Genomic DNA, 18,600 nt, shown 5'->3' on the forward strand with positions numbered 1-18,600 from the left:
ATGGCAACCCACTCCAGTATTCTTGCCTGGAGAATCCCAGGGACGGTGGAGCCTGGGACCCCATAGGCTGCCATCTATGGGGTCGCACAGAGTCGGACACGACTGAAGCGACAGCAGCAGCAGCAGCAGTGGAATATAAAAACCATGATGACAATATCCACCATCATCCATTTAAAACATATGGAGATTTTACATTATTCTTCTTTCTCCTTGAAAACCCATTTCTATGTCAATTTTCCCTCCAAATTTCCTGATGTAATTCTGTGTCACAGCATTTAATTAGTCACTCTAGCATATTTAGGGCATAGGTTTTTACATTTAATTTTCTAAAATTTCTTGTGATCAATGAGCTTTAAGTATAAAGACTCTTCTGGATTGTGTAATCACTACAAACACCATTAATAATCCATAATCAAAATGATGCAATTATTTCCAATTTCAATACATTAAGCACTAAAAGTAAAATTTTACTAAGAATGCAACTCTGAGTGAGACGGGGATAGGGGTGTATGGTGGCTTCATTAAAGGAGGTTTTGCTGAAACCAATATTTCAAATTGACCCCATTTTATTTTGTGCTGTGATTTAACATGCTGACACAGGGCACCAAACACCAAAGTAAGAATTGAGATGGGCTTTCTTTAGAAAAATGGCAAAAGGGGTAACTGTGAAAACTGGAAATTGGACAACAAAATCTGGTGTAACACTTTAACTGCAGATACACTCTCAGTTTTAGAGAAAAGAATGCCTAGGAATTGAGGATCTGGAAAATGGTCCCCTTAAAACTATTCCTGCCCACCTCGCCTGGTCTTGCTGAATGCAGGTGTGTGATGTGTACCGCAGTGTGAAGACCGCTGGTATACAGTTCTTTACATGGTGGGGTCAGGGAAATAAAGACAACTATATGTTACTGCCTTCAATCTGGTTGTTAGAAAAGATTATAGAGAGTAGTACAATAGAGTAGAAAGAGTCCTAAGTCAATAGTAAAATCAACAATCATTTACTGACTGCCAGGAAATATGCCAAGTATTTTATATCCCTGTGATCACTGAATCCTCAGAAAAACTCTAAAAAGCCAATACTATTCTTATGCCCATTTCCCAGACAGTAATAACAACGAAGACTTAGGATTCCAGATCACATAGCTAACAGATAGGAAGGCCAGCATCCTCATCCAGGTGTACCAACTCAAGGGCTCCCGCTCTTAATCATGATTTTATCAGGGATAGGGGACCCCCAGTTTTCCATGAAGGCACCTTACTTCTAAGGTTGGGTGACTGTCACTAATGATGATCCCTTCTAATGCCAGGTCTGCACCAAGTCTCCATATGTTTGCTGTCATTGCACATATCACAGAATGTTCTCAGCCTTATCTACCATGCTGAGACTGGGTCAGCCTGTCAGCAAGAATTCACGGTTAAAAAGACTTCTTCATACATTTTAATAAGGGAGGAGACTGCCCAAAAGAATGAAACCTTTCAGAGCTGCTCCCATTTGGTTAACGTTGAGCAGGGATTTCACAGGATTTCCTGCCTGACTCAAAGCCCAGCAGATCAATATCCTGGCGCTGTGCCCACAGTCTTGGCAGGTGATGTCACCAGCAAGAATTTCCACGCCACCAGCATCTCCATCCACAGCTACTACTGAGTTCAAACCCGGAAATCTTAAGGGGAAGAAAGTAAAGCATGTGGGCTTAGAGACCTACCCAGATACAGCTAGGTCACTGAGGGATTAAGAATACCTCAACCTATCAAAAAGAAAAAAAAAAAAAAAGAAATCCCCAGCTAAAGTAGTTGTCCTTCTGAGGGAGAAGAGAGAAGGTAGTTTTGAAAAAGGCAAAACACTCATACATAGAATTATCATCTTTCACCAACACTAATAAAAAATGATCAACATTCCTTTAACCAAGAAGTCATCAATTAGAAACGAGTAGCCCATACAGAACTGACCGATAAAGAAAACAAAAGGTTCTAGAAAGTACATTCTTGGGTTATAATTAAGAAAACTGACACATTCAAGGATCCAGAAGGCCAGGTCTGGAGTTATGACAAGCCAGCTCCACCTGGCTGACTGCCAGACCACTGCTTGGGGCCCGGCTGGACAGGTTCTTCTCCGGAGCCAAGAGGAAGCTTTGTGTCCACCTGAGATCTTCCACATGCAACTCTAAATTACACAGTACCTGAGAGCAGGTGCCTGGAGGCAGAAGATCAAGAGTGGGCAAGAGGATTTCAGAGACTGAAGAATGTGGAAAATGAAACTAGAAAAAGAAGGGGAGAAGGGATATATAAGAGGGCCCCACAGAGACTGGCAGAAGACAGGCAGGAGAAAACTGGGGAGAATGAAAACACAGAGCAAAATGTCAAGTGGAAAGAAACAAGGAAAGAAGGGGGAGGAAGGGAGAGAGGGAAACAAAAGAAGGAGAAAGACTGTGTGCAACGATTTTAATAGTATGTATCTCTAGAAATTTTCTATTCAAAACGAATGACCTATTGCTAAACCGAAGTAAAAATCACTGGTAAGCCCAGGCTTTTCTTTTGCACAAGCACACAAATATCTGTGTAAAACATATGTTTACAATAATACCTATAGTTTTTACATTTACATGTTTTCTGCAGTTTGCTAAGAGAATTAAAATATCAAGTTTATCACAATTCTCCAAGTGTTCTCCTTGTTTTCACGTGTGGAAAAGATAATACTCCAGCTTCCAAAATGCGATTCCTATTCTGTCATCTAAAATGAAATAAACTAAATCATACAGGCTCTTTTTTAAAACTTTTTACATATGTATCTTGTGGCGGCTCCAGCCCAGCACAAACAGGAACACACGGACTGCCAAGCAACAAGCCCTTACAACTGTCTTCTGACCTCACTAGAACTTGCTCATTGCTTTAAATTTCCTATTTAACTATATCATCAATAAGTACAGTTACAAATGTAGTTGAATGAAACATTAAGTACTACACTCAGTTTGAGGTTCTTGGTTTTGTACAATCCAACTAATATCACAAAACTGTTCAAATCTTGCCATGGCAGATTCTATACTCTTAGGAGAACATGTGAATATATGTTAATATTTATTTGACATATATGACATATATTCAAATAAAAGTAGATAAAAATTAATTCAAATAAAACAATACTGCAGCCCACAACTACAGTTCTGACATCTATTAAAAAATATGAACATATATTATGTGGCTTGTCAAAGCAGTGAATGCAGGGAACTCATTAATCTCATAATAGTTCTAAATTAATAATTATAAATTATATTTTTACTGCTGTAATTGGTATTAAAATTCTCCACTTATGATTTTTTGTAATCAACATATTTTCCATGTTCAAAAGAGACAAAAATTAACGATTGCCTAAAACTAATAACGAACAGTAGGAGATACTTCTCCAATGGATATACTGTCTAACTGGCCCCAAGATACAATTTTTGAAATTTAAGGTAAACTCCCCAAAGGATAGATCCAAAAGTTACTCCACCTAAAACTGATGCCAAGTTACTCTGAGAAAGACAAATATCATATGATATGACTTATATGTAGAATCTACAAAAATTACATAAATGAACTTATTTACAAAATAGAAACAGATTCACAGACATAGAAAGCAAACTTATGGCTACCAAATGGGAAAGGAGGAGGAGAGATAAATAAGGAATTTGTGATTAACAGGTGCACACTTCAACACAGAAAACAGATAAACAGCAAGGACCTGATATATAGCACAGGGAACTATACTCAGTACTTTATAATAACCTATATGGGAAAAGAATCTAAAAAAGAATAGATATATGTACATGTACAACTGAATCACTTTGCTCTACACCTGAAACATGACATTGTAAATTAACCATGCTTCATTTTTTTATGATTAAAAAAATTAATAAAATGGATGCTAATTTCCTTCATGATCCTTTGCAAGTCTGAGCTTGTTAGATGACTATCTCATGAAGGAACAAGCAGGCTTTAGGCAGTAATTTCACTTCTGCACTCATCACAGCTACAGGTGATTTCACCTTGTGAAAAACTGTCTTAAGAAAACCTAGGCAATGTTCCTTGGCCTCTGACGCCATTGACTACAGTAGGTAGTAAAAGCCAGGTTCTCTAAGTCTCTAAAAGAATCCTGAGGTTGCCATGTATAACTAAGCCTATCTACAGGATAGAGCCTGCCCTGTAACTGTGTACAGAGCCAAGAGAAATTACCCCAGTCTCTAGGCTGATCGGATCATTTTCTATGGGGTAAACAGGGATATGACCTCAGGCCCTCTATGACTGGACATTGTTTCTATATAGATAAGATGGGTGCACATTCTTTCTCTTTTTCCCACCAGCCAAAGAAACCAGAATAGGAGGGCCTGCAAAAGACTGACCGACCAAAGAGGCTCAGAAAAGTAGTCAATTAAAAATGAGATCAGATATTTATAATCCAAGTTCACTCAGGCTCCATAAAGCACTGATGTCCACTGAATACCCACTGGAGCGAAGACCTTCAAACTTAAGAGTTATCCATTTGCTGAAAACCAGCTGGTTTATTCATGCCTCCTGGTGACTCGCTATTCATGGGCTTCTATTCTGGAGAGTTCAAGTGGGAAGAGAATGAATTGCAAAGTAAAATTATACCACTGGACACAATCACTCCTAGGTCTTTTCTACAGACTTAATACAAATTGAACAGTCCCGGAATTTCCAATGAGTTACAAGTTCTTTCACTTCAACAACATAGGAACAGCAGCTCTCTGAGAATATGCTTGAAGTTCCTAAAAAGAAAAATCTGCCGAGGGCCTGAAACTGTCTTCTGAAAATAGCCCCCGCAGGTTGTCTCAGGCCCCGCCTCGTCCATTGAGAAATCACTGAGACACTGTCCACCTAAGTCACAAGCTGCGGCAGAACACCCATACCAAGGGCCAGAAATCCAGATGATCAAAGATGAGATAACTGAGGTCAAGATGGGGACGGTGCCATATTTTTAAGGAGAAACAGGTACACAGATGACTATTTTTTAGAATAATGAGAGGTAGAAGACAATGGCCCATTTAATAAAATCATATGCTTAATTTAAAAAGATCTCCAGTGACATGCCAGGGATCTCATCATTTGTTCAAAAAACCAGAGTGCCTCTCTCATCTACTGCTGTTAAAACAGTAAAATTCTATAATCTTAAAACTATAAATTCTATAAACTTAAAACTGAAAATTCTATAATCCTCACCAAAATTCTTGAATCTCAAGAAACAGCAAGCTCACCAGCCTCCCAGAGGTAACCTCAGGTCTGCTAAAACTGTGGCAAACTCAGACAAGGCAAGGCAGGGCTCGGGGCTTTGACCCTGCAATGGCCTGTGTCACCCTCTATAGTCAGAGCCAGCATTCCTAACTGAGTCCCAGCTACTTCAATACAGATATGAGGCAGAGAGTACAGACCACAAACAGCAAGGTCATTAAATAAACTGCTGTGCCTGGTAGAATTTAGGAGACAAGAGTACATGTGTTACTTTGTAGCCAGCCCCTGTAAACCAGCATCCTTTATTTAGCCAGGACCTGATTCAGAGTTCTGGTTGGTTCCTCTTGTATTTCTCCAACTACTGATGTATCCAATGCTTATCATGCACCAGGCACTGTTCTTTCCATGCATCTAAACCTTCTAACAATACCACAAGAAAGGTATTACTATTGCTATTTTACAAATAAGAAAACAGAGACACAGGAAAGTTAAGTCATTGTGAGCCCTAATAAGTGGTCAAGCTGGTATTCAACTCAGGCGTGCCTGCTGCCCACAAGGACTAACTTCTTTACCATCACGGTGCACTGCCTTCTCACACTTCTGAATTTCTTCGAGGTGTGTGTGACCCGCAGCTACCCTTCCTTTAAACTAAGGTCCTCCCCTTGGATACCTCAGAAACTGCATCCCCAAATGAATTCTCAGCTCTTGCTCCAGAGACAGCTAAGCTGTTGGCAGGGTGCCTGGCAATTTAACTTGCTGATTAGTCCTGACAGCCGTGGAATCTCCACAAATTCCTCTCTTTGACATGCGGCTCTCAATACCATTCACTCCTCTGTGTGCTACTGAGCCTGGACCCAGGTGGACTCAATCTCTATCCCCCAGTGAGAGAGAAACCCACTTTTGCTTTTTCTATCAGCAACCAAGGGGAGAAAATGAAATCAGGACATACATGAAAAGCTAATGTCACAGAAGTAAGATAAAAAGGAAAACTGGTTTTAGGGGGAAAAGGCAATTCTATAAAATTATTTCATAAAAGGTGAGCAGTTTTTAAAACTGGAATATTAAATAAAATACTGACGAAGAGACCAGACTAATAATGGTGGTGAACAGTGGAGGGAGTTGGGAATGGTGGTAAAACCATAGCAACTTTCAGTCTTGTTGTGTTCAGTTTTGTAATAAGGTGAATGCACCTACATTACCTTTGTAATTTAAAAATGACTATTTCAAAGAACTTAATTTAAATTTTGTATTCAGAACAAACTAATGACTAACTAAGGGGAACTGGTTAAAAGAACTAAACATTAAAAAAAAAAAAAAAAAACCCAAAACCAAACATTTACCTATTTGATGAAATATAAATATGGGCTTTACAAAGGTTGTTATGGAAGAAAGTTTAATGACATGAAAAGTCATTCACAGTGTTGTTAAGAGAAAAAAAAATGGGTTAAAAAACAGCAGGTTTAATGATGAGCAAATATTTACAACATTATTAAAGGGAAAATATGAGCAAAAAGACAATATTATTTTATTAATTTCTGCTTAAAGGAAGAGGAAAATTCTAAATACACATTAAGGAAAAAAAAAAGTCTGAAAAGTTATATACCAAAATATCCACAGTGACTACATGGGAAGGATTTCAAACAATTTTTATTTTCTTCTTTTTATCTATTGGTACTTTTTAATTTTTCACTAATAAACATCTCTTACCTTTGGAATTAAAGCATTGCTTTTAATAAAAACTAAGCTTCAAAGTCTTCTCTCAAAAAAAGAAACAAAGCAAGTAGGGTAGGCAAATGGAACTGTTTAGAGATGCCAACAATACCTGCATTTCTTAGTTGCTGCCCACAGGAAAGCTCATGAGAGGTAACCATTCACAGATAAAGGGAGCTAAGATAAAGGGAGGCAATGAGAAAGGTTTCGGTCAAGCCCAAACCAGGCAGTGGCTTATGAGGCAGTGTTGACAATGAGTGATGACAGGCAGGTGCGCAGATGGGCAAACAGAGGAGGACAAGGCTAGAGGTGCGTAACTGACAGTGAAGCCGACAACACATGGCTGAAGGCATGAGTCAGGAAGGGGCTGACGAAGGCAGAACAGGTTTGAGGTGCTCTTCTTGCAGAAAAGGACACCTGTTTATAAAGGAGGTGCCAACATCTTTGTTGCCATTCTGTTTTTGCTTGTTATTTTTGTCAAGTGGTAGATGGATAGAAATGATCACCTCCAAACAGTAAATTCCTTAGAACAATACTGACACTGAAGTTAGTTTTCTAGATTTGCAATACAATCTAAACTTGAGCAAAACTGGTTTTGGAAAAGTGGGTACTAAAGCGAACTGATGTTTTACATGCAATGTTCAAAGCATGCCATGATCCCACTGGACAGGAATTACCTTATATGGAGGAGATCTGAGAAACAGGCATAGAATTACCAATATTCTCCCATTTACCTATATCTCAAGTTTCATTTTCAATTCAATTATTCTAGCAATTATTTTATACTTCTATTGTTTTTATTTTTGACTCTTCACCCATCTAGCCCATCTAGATTTAGTCATAATATTTAGAGAGCACTTTCCTGACCTTTACTGCTTTCCATGACCTCTATCTGTGTCACTCATTTCTGCATTTTGCCCTAAATTCTTTCAAAAACATCGCTTAGACCTTTCATTTCTACTGTCTCCTAAACCAGCTTCTAAGTTCCCACGGAGTAGGTACTGGCTTTAGGTTTGTTTTGTTTGCCCCATCCACCCCGAAGCAGCGGAATACGTATGAATTTTGGAGTCAGATACTAGCGTTTCCAGACTACAAACTTATAATCACTTAGTGAATGGCAAAATACAGCCCCCAAATTTCTGACTGTCGTCTACATCAGGGAAGCAAAACAGAAAGGACAGGACAGAAAATACCATAGTGCACTGTGTGTATTAAGGGTAACTTCCACTTAGTGAAGCTTTTGTTTCACATACACAGACACATGCACCCATGAACACACATACTAGGTGATAAGTAAAATGTATTTCTCATTATGTTAAGCTACCGATATAGACCATGGTTGCAGGATAACTCCACCATGTGTAAATTTCCACTAGATATGTCCGTCATGTCACTTTACACTCTCATTCACATGTAAAAGAAAAGCTGTACTACTCAGAGATTCTGCAGAAGCAGCAGCCCAAGTAGCCAGATTTCTCATCATGTGGGAGGTCAAAACAGATTGGAACAGGGCTGGTTAAGCACCTGATCAAATAACAGTAAATGTTTAAATGACCTATTTAAGTGTGTGTGGGGGGAGGGTGGGGGGGGACAGGATTAGTTTTACGTCTATATGATTCTCTCTTAAGAAACTCAACAGGTAACTATCCACGGAAGCTGAAAGAGTAACACGAGGAGGGCCAGGACCATGCTAGGTAACCTCAACTCTAAGTTACAAGAAGTCAGAAACTTTGTGTGTGCAGGAGCTCTCAGGAGAGCAGACAGACCAGGCAAAAAAGAAAATAAGAAGACAGCCAACAGGCCACTTCTGAGATGAAGTCACATTATTGGCCAAGTACCCACCTGATGGAAATGCGGTTTCTGCTCTTTCAGGGCCCTAGGTACATGTCCGTTATTTAGACCAACTTCAAAGGCTGTGCTCCAGGTAACCTCAAGACCATAAGAAAAACAGTAGGAGAGTAACCATATTTGTCATCTCAGAGTCTCAGCTGCCTCAATATATGGTGGAGAAACAGCAGTCACCCCCATGGTATTGTCACAAGGATGATATAAGCTGAGTGAAATGACCTAGTTCAACCCCCGGAGTACAGTATCCTCGGCAAATACTGGGTTAATACTTCACCTACATGTAAAAAAATTAATATCATGATGATCCAATGACAGGTCCCAGAGCTACAGCCACCCTGCAAGTCAGCCTCTACACTGCCTGCTCACACTGAGACCAGTGGTGTATGAGTTTAGCAGACAGCAGCCATAAACCTTTGTATATCACTACCAGAAGCAGGGTTTCCTGCTGCCCCAAATGGGAACTGTTCCATTTTTATTATTGCAGTCAGATGAGTAGTAGAGTTTATCTCCTACACCAAAGGGGAAAATAATCTGCAATTTCCTTTCACTGGCAATACTACTTCCTTCTGCAGAAGCTGTCCACTGGCTATATAGTCCTTATGCCCCCAAATAACAGATATATAAGTAACAAATGCCAAAATGATCCTAAGACAGAAGAGTACAGATTAATCATGCAGAAAATCAACAGGCTTTAAGTATTCTGGATAAATCAAACAAGTTTAGAAACAAACTTTTAAGCACTAGCTCCATATTTATAGATTCAGTAGTAATTTCAATGATGACAATTTCTCTATTCAATCATCTTGGAGACAAATTGCTCTGTGGATGTGGAATGGCCCCATCACTGGACCAAGAGAAGAGACACCACAAGGGGACATCTTAAGGTCAAGAGGGCAAACACAAGAATCTGATGGATGATTTCCACAAGCCCAAGCTTAGTACTATAGAGCCCTTCCCCATAGTTATTCAGACCTCCTCAAGCAACTGAGCTGGGACTTTCCCTGGTGGCCCAGTGGTTAAGAATCCACCTTGCAATGCAGGGAACATGAGTTCAATTCCTGGTCGGGGAACTAAGATCCCACATGCCGTGGAGCAACGAAGCCCAAGCACCACAACCATTGAACTGGCACACCGCAACTAGAGTTCATAAGCCTCAATGAAAGATCCCACGTGCCGCAACTGAGACTAAATGCAAATTAACACATAAAAAAGTAAAAGTAACTGAGCCTTCTTTCCTTTTACTTAATTACACTGTATTCCTACAGACTCCTGTTGTTCTTAAATGCATCCCATCCACCTCCCCAAAAGAAATTATCAAGTGGAAGACAAGGCTGTAATTTAATTTGATTTCATAGTGTGCAAACATGAATGTAGGTAGTTTTAAACTATGAAGATACCAAATTTCCTAATGTATCAAAGACATTTATTAAATCCAGGATGTAGCCAAGCAAATGTCAAGAACTTTTCTTTTAAAATAAAAATTAAAAACAGCCTCCACATAGTCCCTAAATAGGAAACTTTCTGGCTATTTTAACTGCTGGGTAGCTTTCTGTTATTTTCACTCATGGGATTAGGTTTCGTCTTCATTCATTCACTCATAAATTCATCACAGATTTACTGCAAGCCTACTGTAATTCAGGCACTGTTTCATGTGCTAGGGATATAATAGAGAACAGACAAAAATCTGCCTTCGTGCAGTTTTTATTTCAGTGGGAAAATATGGACAATTAACAAGAAAAGTAAATCACATAGTATGTAAGAGGGGTAAGTGTCAGGAAGAGGATAAGAAAAGTTAAGGAAGTGGTAGTGAAAGAGTCAATGGCACCCCACTCCAGTACCCTTGCCTGAAAAATCCCATGGATGGAGGAGTCCATGGGGTCGCTCAGAGTCGGACACGACTGAGCGACTTCACTTTCACTTTTCACTTTCATGCATTGGAGAAGGAAATGGCAACCCACTCCAGTGTTCTACGCCTGGAGAATCCCAGGGATAGGGGAGCCTGGTGGGCTGCCGTCTATGGGGTCGCACAGAGTCGGACACGACTGAAGTGACTTAGCAGCAGCAGTGAAAGAGTCATGTGTAAGAGCAAGTGCAAAGGTCCTGAGGCAGAGTACACCTCGCACTGGAGGAACATCAGTATAACTGAGCAACAAGCAAGACAGAAGCAAGAGAGGAGTTCAGAAGAGTAACCAAGAGCCAGAACACACAGTCTCACCAGCCTCTGTAAGGCTTGGTCTTTACTTTGAGTAAAGAAATCACTTAACACTTCAGAAAAAACATGATAACTTAGTACACTGTAACAGGATCACAAATCAACAATATAATTATATAGCTGCTATTTGGAGAAGACACCAATAGGCACAGAGGCAGATGCAGGGAGCTGAGCTGGGAAGCACAGGGGACAATGCCCCTCCATGTTGACAGACTGGCAGCAGCAAAGCAGCTCTATTCTGAAGGTACAGGCAACAGGCTTTGCACCAAATTGGAAGTAGGTTATGGGAGACAGAGAAGTGTGAGGAATGGCTCCAAGGGTTTTAATCTTCAAGACTGGAAAATGGAGTCATTATTTGCTGAGGAAAAGAAGAGATTGTGAGAGAAGCTGATTTGGGTGGGAGAGAAGGGAGTGATCTGAAGTCACCTTTTGGACAGGTTAACTTTGAGATGCTGGCTGCTGCTGCTGCTAAGTTGCCTCAGTCATGTCCAACTCTATTTGACCCCATAGACAGCAGCCCACCAGGCTCCCCCGTCCCTGGGATTCTCCAGGCAAGAACACTGGAGTGGGTTGCCATTTCCTTCTCCAATGCATGAAAGCGAAAAGTGAAAGTGAAGCTGCTCAGTCGTGCCCACTCTTAGCGACCCCATGGACTGCAGCCTACCAGGCTCCTCTGTCCATGAGATTTTCCAGGCAAGACTACTAGAGTGGGGTGCCATTGCCTTCTCCTGAGATGCTGGCTAGATACCAGAAATGAAGTTGGAGATCCTTGTCTGATGCTCAAGGAAAGGTCCAGTCTACAGATAGAAACCTAGTGATCATCAGAGGCAGATGATGTATTTAAAGCCACAAGACTAGAAGCAATCAACCTGGGAGTGCAGATCAGGGAGGAGCCCCAAAGATGGAGCCTTGGGACTCCCATCAGTTAGTGACTGGAAGAATAAAGAGGACTCACAAGGAGATCAAGAAGCACCAGGTGCACTGACTTGATCTCAAATCCCCTGACCCTCTATCACTTCAAAGGGTCTGTGTACGTGATGTTTCCCTGCCTGGGACTCCTCCACCCTGCACCCACCCCCTCCAACAACAACTCTGCCCTGACATTTATCTGGCAGCTGATCAGATGGCAGCTCTCGTCACCTTCTTTGCCACCTTCCCTTGACTGACAGCAATGTGCCCAAACAGATGCCCTTCCCCACAGGATCTCAGAGCAGCACAAGCACAGGCTTCATGGCAGTCACACAGCAATTCTGCATGTATTTATGGGATTATTTGGTGTCTGTCTTACCAGTTAGGGTGTCTGCAAGGACAGGAAAGCAGGGTGGGGTCTGTTTGTACTCCATCACCAGTGTCTAGAATAGGGCCCTCCATAAAGAATAGGGGAATGAAGGAATCCTTGATCAACGTCTCTCTCATCAATTTTCTGTTAAATTAAATAAGACCCTCTTTGTGTGGGTCCCAGGTCAAGGTTTTCAGCTGAAACATCTCCTTTTGTACTTATGCCAACCAAAATAAAATTCCCTTGTGCTCATGTCCTCCCACTTTCTTGGAGCACCTGTCTCTTCTGCCCCCTACCTCCCCTTGGGGCCTCAGGCATACACACCCATATTTTCACAACCCATTGTTCTCCCCAGAGAATCAATAACATAAATATTGGCACGTAAATTAGTGCACTCATTTGCCCTTACTTACTAAGCTCCAGCCAGAATATTTATTTTTATTCTCAATTTCTATGTATTTCCAAAAAGGGTTATATAGTTCAAGTTCCACCATCACTATAATAGAGAAAAAATGCCATTTCTAATAGTGATATGAACAACATGAAATGCACTGAGCTATACTGATGTGTCCCCAGTATTTGGAGATAAAAGAAAAAACACTCCCAAACTGGAACTGAAAAAAAAAATTATAAATACACACTTCAAACATATACCTGTGTGTACATTTTTCTAAAGAGAAGGTCTGTGGCTCATAGCTTTTAGCAGATTCTCAAAGCAGATAACAGCTCCCTAGAAAAGAACGATGATAAAGTGCACATCCAACCTACAGACTAACATAGAGACTAGAAAGAACACTGAAATCATCATGTATAGACATGAAATAATTTTTAAGAACAAGTTTTAATATCTGCACAGGCTTCCTTGGTGACTCAGTGGTAAAGAGCCCACCTGCCAACACAGGCGACTTGAGAGACATGGGTTTGATCCCTGGGTTGGGAAGATCCCCTGGAGTAGTAAATGGCAACCCACTCCAATATTCTTGCCAGTAAAACCCCATGGACAGAGGAGCCTGGTGGGCCACAGTCTATGGGGTCGCAAAGAGTTAGACACAATTCAGTGACTAAACAGCAGCAACAATATCTGCACGGTATATTATTTATGTAAATGCATGTAATCTTTATTTCTTCTCCTTACATATATATACATGGATTTTGAGAGGAGTGTTACCAAATTGAGAAGAGCATTACCTACAGAGAAAGGGAAAGAGACTGGGATTGCAGATATGATCAAGAGAGACTTTGGTCTTATCTGAAATGGTTTAATTTTTTTTTTTCTTGGAGAATGTGTTAAGTATTGCTTATATAGTCAAAATTAGCTTTCAAACACGTTAAGGGAATACCTTAATTTAATTGTACTCAAATGGCAAGAGAGTAACAGAGCTCTGTCCTTGCCTCAGACTAAGCAGAGCCCAGCTCCAGCCCTCTTGGCTGGACCAGGATCTCTGCTGGGGGTCTCAGGTCATGCGCACATAGACCTCCAGTTCTGTTTATAAAGATACAAACACTCCAGGAGACCTACTGTCCAACTGAAAAGCTTGCACCAGTACACACCTAAAGCCCTGACTGTTTACGTGGTGAGTACTGAAAGTAAGCCAGATGTGAAAAATGAGAATTTTTTTTCTTTTTAAACATAATAGATATGATAAAAGACATTAATCACCATTTAAGGTAAAAAAAAAATAATTTTATGAGGCCGCTGTGTTGCAAAAATGTAAATGGAAAATTCTATGACCGAAGAGATTATTTTAAGCAGCAAGTCACTGAATAACTGAAAATTAATTCAGACAAGTGTGAAAATGTAAGGGGAAACGATGAAAATTTCAATGACCTCTAAATACTTTAAGCATTTCTGCAAACAGAAGGATATTCAGGTTTATTACATCTGCTGAGCACTGATTTTCAGTAGAAAACAGTCTGTCTTTTACAATAAACATAGTATAAATTCTAAAAGAATAAGTCCCACCAGATGGAACTGCTAAGACTCCGAAGTGTGTTATATTATAAGTATAATGAAATTATACTTATAATCAAATAGCCAGTTTTCAAATCATCCTTTCTCGTTTGGCAGTTCCAGAAAATCATCCAGAGCAAACTGTGTGTCTTAGGAGCGAAGTCCAGTACTCAAGACATCAGTCCTAATTCTGGTCATGAACCTAGTTGGCCACACTAGGGACAGCTGAAGACACACCTCACAGAACACATACAGAACCAGTTTCAGAATAAAGTGTTTAAAATTTCTGAGCACACTGAAAAAATATGCAAAGCAAGTAGAATTACTGAGAAGTCGCCTGTCAGCAAGTCCAAAGGAATAGTCCAGTAAGAGGGTGACTGTATGAGGCATGTATCTGGTGACTGCATTCGGTATTGAGCCCAAGTAGAGTTCTTGCCTCTGGAGCCTGAACACCCTTGTCAAAGATACCTGGCATGTCAAGGCTATGGGAATTACACAAACACCCCATGGCAAACAAATGGCGTCAGGGCAAGTGTGGCTTTGGGACTGTCACCAAACTTAACAAATACTAGTTTCGCAACTGTCATTTTTTCAATCTAACGCATAGTACCTGAAAGGGGGAAGGGTCGAGTTATGACAAAAGGCAAAAAGACTCCAGCCAAGGCTTATTTTTTATTTTCTGTAATACCGTAAAGCCTTCCGGGATCCTATGAAAGGATAAAGCTTATTAAAAACCTGAAGCTCTCTGCAGGGGGTGCTCAGCTGCTATGCACCTGGCACGAACTTCTACGTAGTGTTCTATCCCATACCAGTAACACAATCAATATTTTTCTTCAAACCCACAAGCCCAGAAATCCAAGCACTGTGCTCTTAGTCCCCACAATGCCAGTTTAGGTGAGTTGTTGAGTAAATCACCTGTGAATGGCAGGTTCCTTTGTCTCTGGGCACAGATCTCCAGAGGACAGAAAATTAGTTTTTCAAATTGAGACCTCAAATTTCATTTCAAACCAAGCAAAACCTGAAAACCACGATCATTTAAGTTATTTTGCATACATTAGTGTTCCCCAAGACCTGAAGTGAAAGTGAAGTCACTCAGTCATGTCTGACTCTTTGCGACTCCATGGACGGTAGCCTAACAGGTTCCTCCATCCGTGGGATTTTCCAGGCAAGAATACTGGAGTGCGTTGCCATTTCCTTCTCCAGGAGATCTTCCCGACCCAGGGGTTGAACCCTGGTCTTCCACATTGTAGGCAGACACTTTACCATCTGAGCCACCAGGGAAGCTCAAAGAGCAGCGAAAAGTTCTGTTCCCTGGAATAATGAAGAAATCCTGTATTTCCAGTGAAGAAAAGATTGATGCACTGACAATCAAGTAAAGGAAAATAAGTCTGGCACCATCTGATGACATTAAGGAGCCCAGGCTGTGATGCTGACACCGGAGAACACCCCACTTCTACGTGGGGGGGACCTGCCAACAAAGCCACATTGCTACACACATTCACCAAGTCACTGTAATCCAATTAGGGAAGCCCGAGGCAACCTAAACTTTCTCTACTATGTTAAGGCCCAATTAAATGCCTCTCTTACTCATTCCTAGGTGACTACAACACTCCAGTTAAACCTGTCGCAACACCTTACACGGAGAACCACCTCTTGCCTGTGTGGTTGTCCAATGAAACTGAAGGAGACGCATCATAAACAAATGCACTAAGACAAATTTCACACAGACTGAAGGTTTCAACACCTTACAAAACAAGTAGAAGTGACTGCAAATTGCTGCTCTTTTAAAGCTCCCACACACTGGATGCTTCTTACAGTTAACTGATAAGAAAAGTTTCATCATCTCAGGAGACAGTCAGGCAACAGAGATAAGAGGTTTTCACAGCATAGGACAATCAACAGCAGCTAACACACAGGTGTGCTCATAAGCACCCCTTTCCAAGTAGAAAGTCAAGATAGATCCAAACAGAGAGCTAACCGCTTTGCCAGAAAACCCTTCATTCTACTCCCTTTCTGGAATCAAGGCCTCACTCAGAGAAGAGTTTTGTGTTAAAGACTGGATGGGGACAACCTTACTTATTTGGTATTATTAAAAATTAAGCATGGAAAGATGATGTAAAAAAATGCAAAAAGTCGAAGTGCTCCAAAACCTACCTTAAACACTGCAGCCCCTTTACAAGAAGAAATCAGGGCACAATATCAGACAGAGATAATGGAGGTGCTGACTGCTTATGGAAAATACCCTGACATTTTTCATAATTCACGAAGCCTCTTTTCTTTAGAGTCCTAACTGCAACCTGGACATTTACTAACTACTAGAATTTTAAAAAAGTAATGGCTGCTTTTTGTTGTTAAAAGTATCCAGTTTTTAAAAAAGCCTAAGTGGACTGCCACTTTTTAGTGGACAGAAAACCCATGTGGGAAGGACAGAATAGAACTTCAGGACAGTAATGACACCTGGGGAGGCAGGAAGGAGAAAAGGACTGGAGAGGAGGATGGTTAACAGGATCTGCCTTAAAAACTAGAGGACTGAATATTAAAATGTTAACATCTGTTCAAGCTGGTACCTGTGTGGCAGGTACATGGAGATCTATTACACAGACTTACATGTTAGTTTATCTGCACGCTTGCCCTCTTGCCTTTCGAGATGGCCCACACTCTTGTCCGTGGAGTGTGTTTCTCTCTAAATAAATCCACGTCTTACCTATCACTCCGTCTCTTACTGAATTCCTTCTGCCACAAGACATTGAGAACTTCAATAAATCCTGAGACCAGACATGATCTCAGTTAAAAGACCATGAGTTCAAGTTCCAGATCTGGGATTTAGCTAGGGTCAAGTCCTGGACTATAGGTTCAAGGCCCAATTTGAATTACATGGTTTCAGAGGGTACATTACAGATGAAACGACTTAAGAAATATGATTAAGTAATCACTATGTACGACCTTAAATTGAGAAAATGTGAATACTGACTGGGCACTGGATGGTATTAAGAATTTTTTTCTGAATTTTTAGTTGTAGCAATTTTAATTATTTTTTATTTTAAAAATCTGTATTTCTCTGAGATATATAATGAAATATTATTTACAGATAATTTTTCTGCATGCTTGAAGTTGTTGTCGTTCAGTCGCTAAGTTGTGTCTGACTCTTTACAACCCCAGGGACTATAGCCTCCAGGCTTCTCTGTCCATGGGATTTCCCAGGCAAGAATACTCGAGTGGGTTGCTATTTCCCTCTCCAGGGGATCTTTTCGGACCAGGAATCAAACCCACATTTCCTGCACTGGCAGGTGGATTTTTTACACTGAGCCACCAGGGAAGCCCTGAGCTTGAATTAAAAAAAAAAAAACAAAAACTTAAAGTGTTTAAAAGTGAAACAGAGACACAGAAGGGCCAAAGAAAACGCAGGCTGGAGCCCAAGTGATGCAAAGGGCAAAGTCCAATCATGATGCTTTGGTTAAATGTAATTGCCAAGCAACACAATAAACACATACAAGCCCTGGGAACATTCAAATCCAAGATAACACAGTTCTGCAGTCAGAATCTACATTTTATTACCAGATAGTCTTCTAATATCAATTTTGTTAACAAAAGGCACAACAGTACATTGATCCTTTGCCAAATAAAATGCATGCCCATATTTGAAGTATTGAAAGTTTGAAAGATACAAAGTGTTGTTTAAATTTCCATATGTTAATCTAAATGAAAGCCAAACTCCAGGAAGCATAAATATGGCCTGACTTTCGGTACTAAAGCTAAGTTGGAGAAGTGTGTAAGTGACAGAGAAGTACATGTTTTTGTTGAGCATTCAGAGATCAACAGCAAGATTTAGGCCTGGGCTAACAAATACAGCTGCTGCCCTAGAGAGAAAACTCAAAAAATTCAGTTCTTTTCTCGAGTATCCCCTACCAAATGGGCTATACCAACAACAGAATGACAGTCATCTAGGGTCAACTTGGCCTGTTATGTTGCCAACCAAGGTCCATCTAGTCAAAGTTTTGGTTTTTCCAGTAGTCATGTATGGATGTGAGAGTTGGACTATAAAGAAAGCCGAGTGCCGAAGAATTGATGCTTTTGAACTGTGGTGTTGGAGGAATCTCTTGAGAGTCCCTTGGACTGCAAGGAGATCAAACCAGTCAATCCTAAAGGAAATCAGACATGCAGATTCATTGGAAGGACTGATGCTGAAGCTGATACTCCAATACTTTAACAACCTGCTGCAAAGAACAGACTCACTGGAAAAGACCCTGATGTTGGGACAGATTGAAGGCAGGAGGAGAAGGGGATGACAGAGGATGAGATGGTTGGATGGCATCACCAACTTGATGGACATGAGTTTGAGTAAGCTCCGGGAGTTGGTGATAGACAGGGAAGCCTGGT

The 18,600-nt window shown here is 40.6% G+C and overlaps 1 protein-coding gene across 5 annotated transcripts in view; it reads right to left on the reverse strand.

Moving 5' to 3' along the window:
* Nucleotides 1-18,600, reverse strand: part of ARHGEF26 (Rho guanine nucleotide exchange factor 26) — a 138,394-nt gene that overhangs the window by 110,526 nt on the left and 9,268 nt on the right. For 4 of the 5 annotated variants that reach the window (XM_055569287.1, XM_055569284.1, XM_055569282.1 and 1 more), the window contains one exon: nucleotides 8,776-8,862. The exons of the other annotated variant lie outside the window; for it this stretch is intronic. In XM_055569287.1, the coding sequence (XP_055425262.1) occupies nucleotides 8,776-8,862 (87 nt within the window). The remainder of the gene's footprint in view (nucleotides 1-8,775; nucleotides 8,863-18,600) is intronic. 5 annotated transcript variants of the gene reach the window in all.

Source organism: Bubalus kerabau, chromosome 2 (assembly GCF_029407905.1).
Source record: "Bubalus kerabau isolate K-KA32 ecotype Philippines breed swamp buffalo chromosome 2, PCC_UOA_SB_1v2, whole genome shotgun sequence".
Classification (NCBI taxonomy): Eukaryota; Metazoa; Chordata; class Mammalia; order Artiodactyla; family Bovidae; genus Bubalus; species Bubalus kerabau.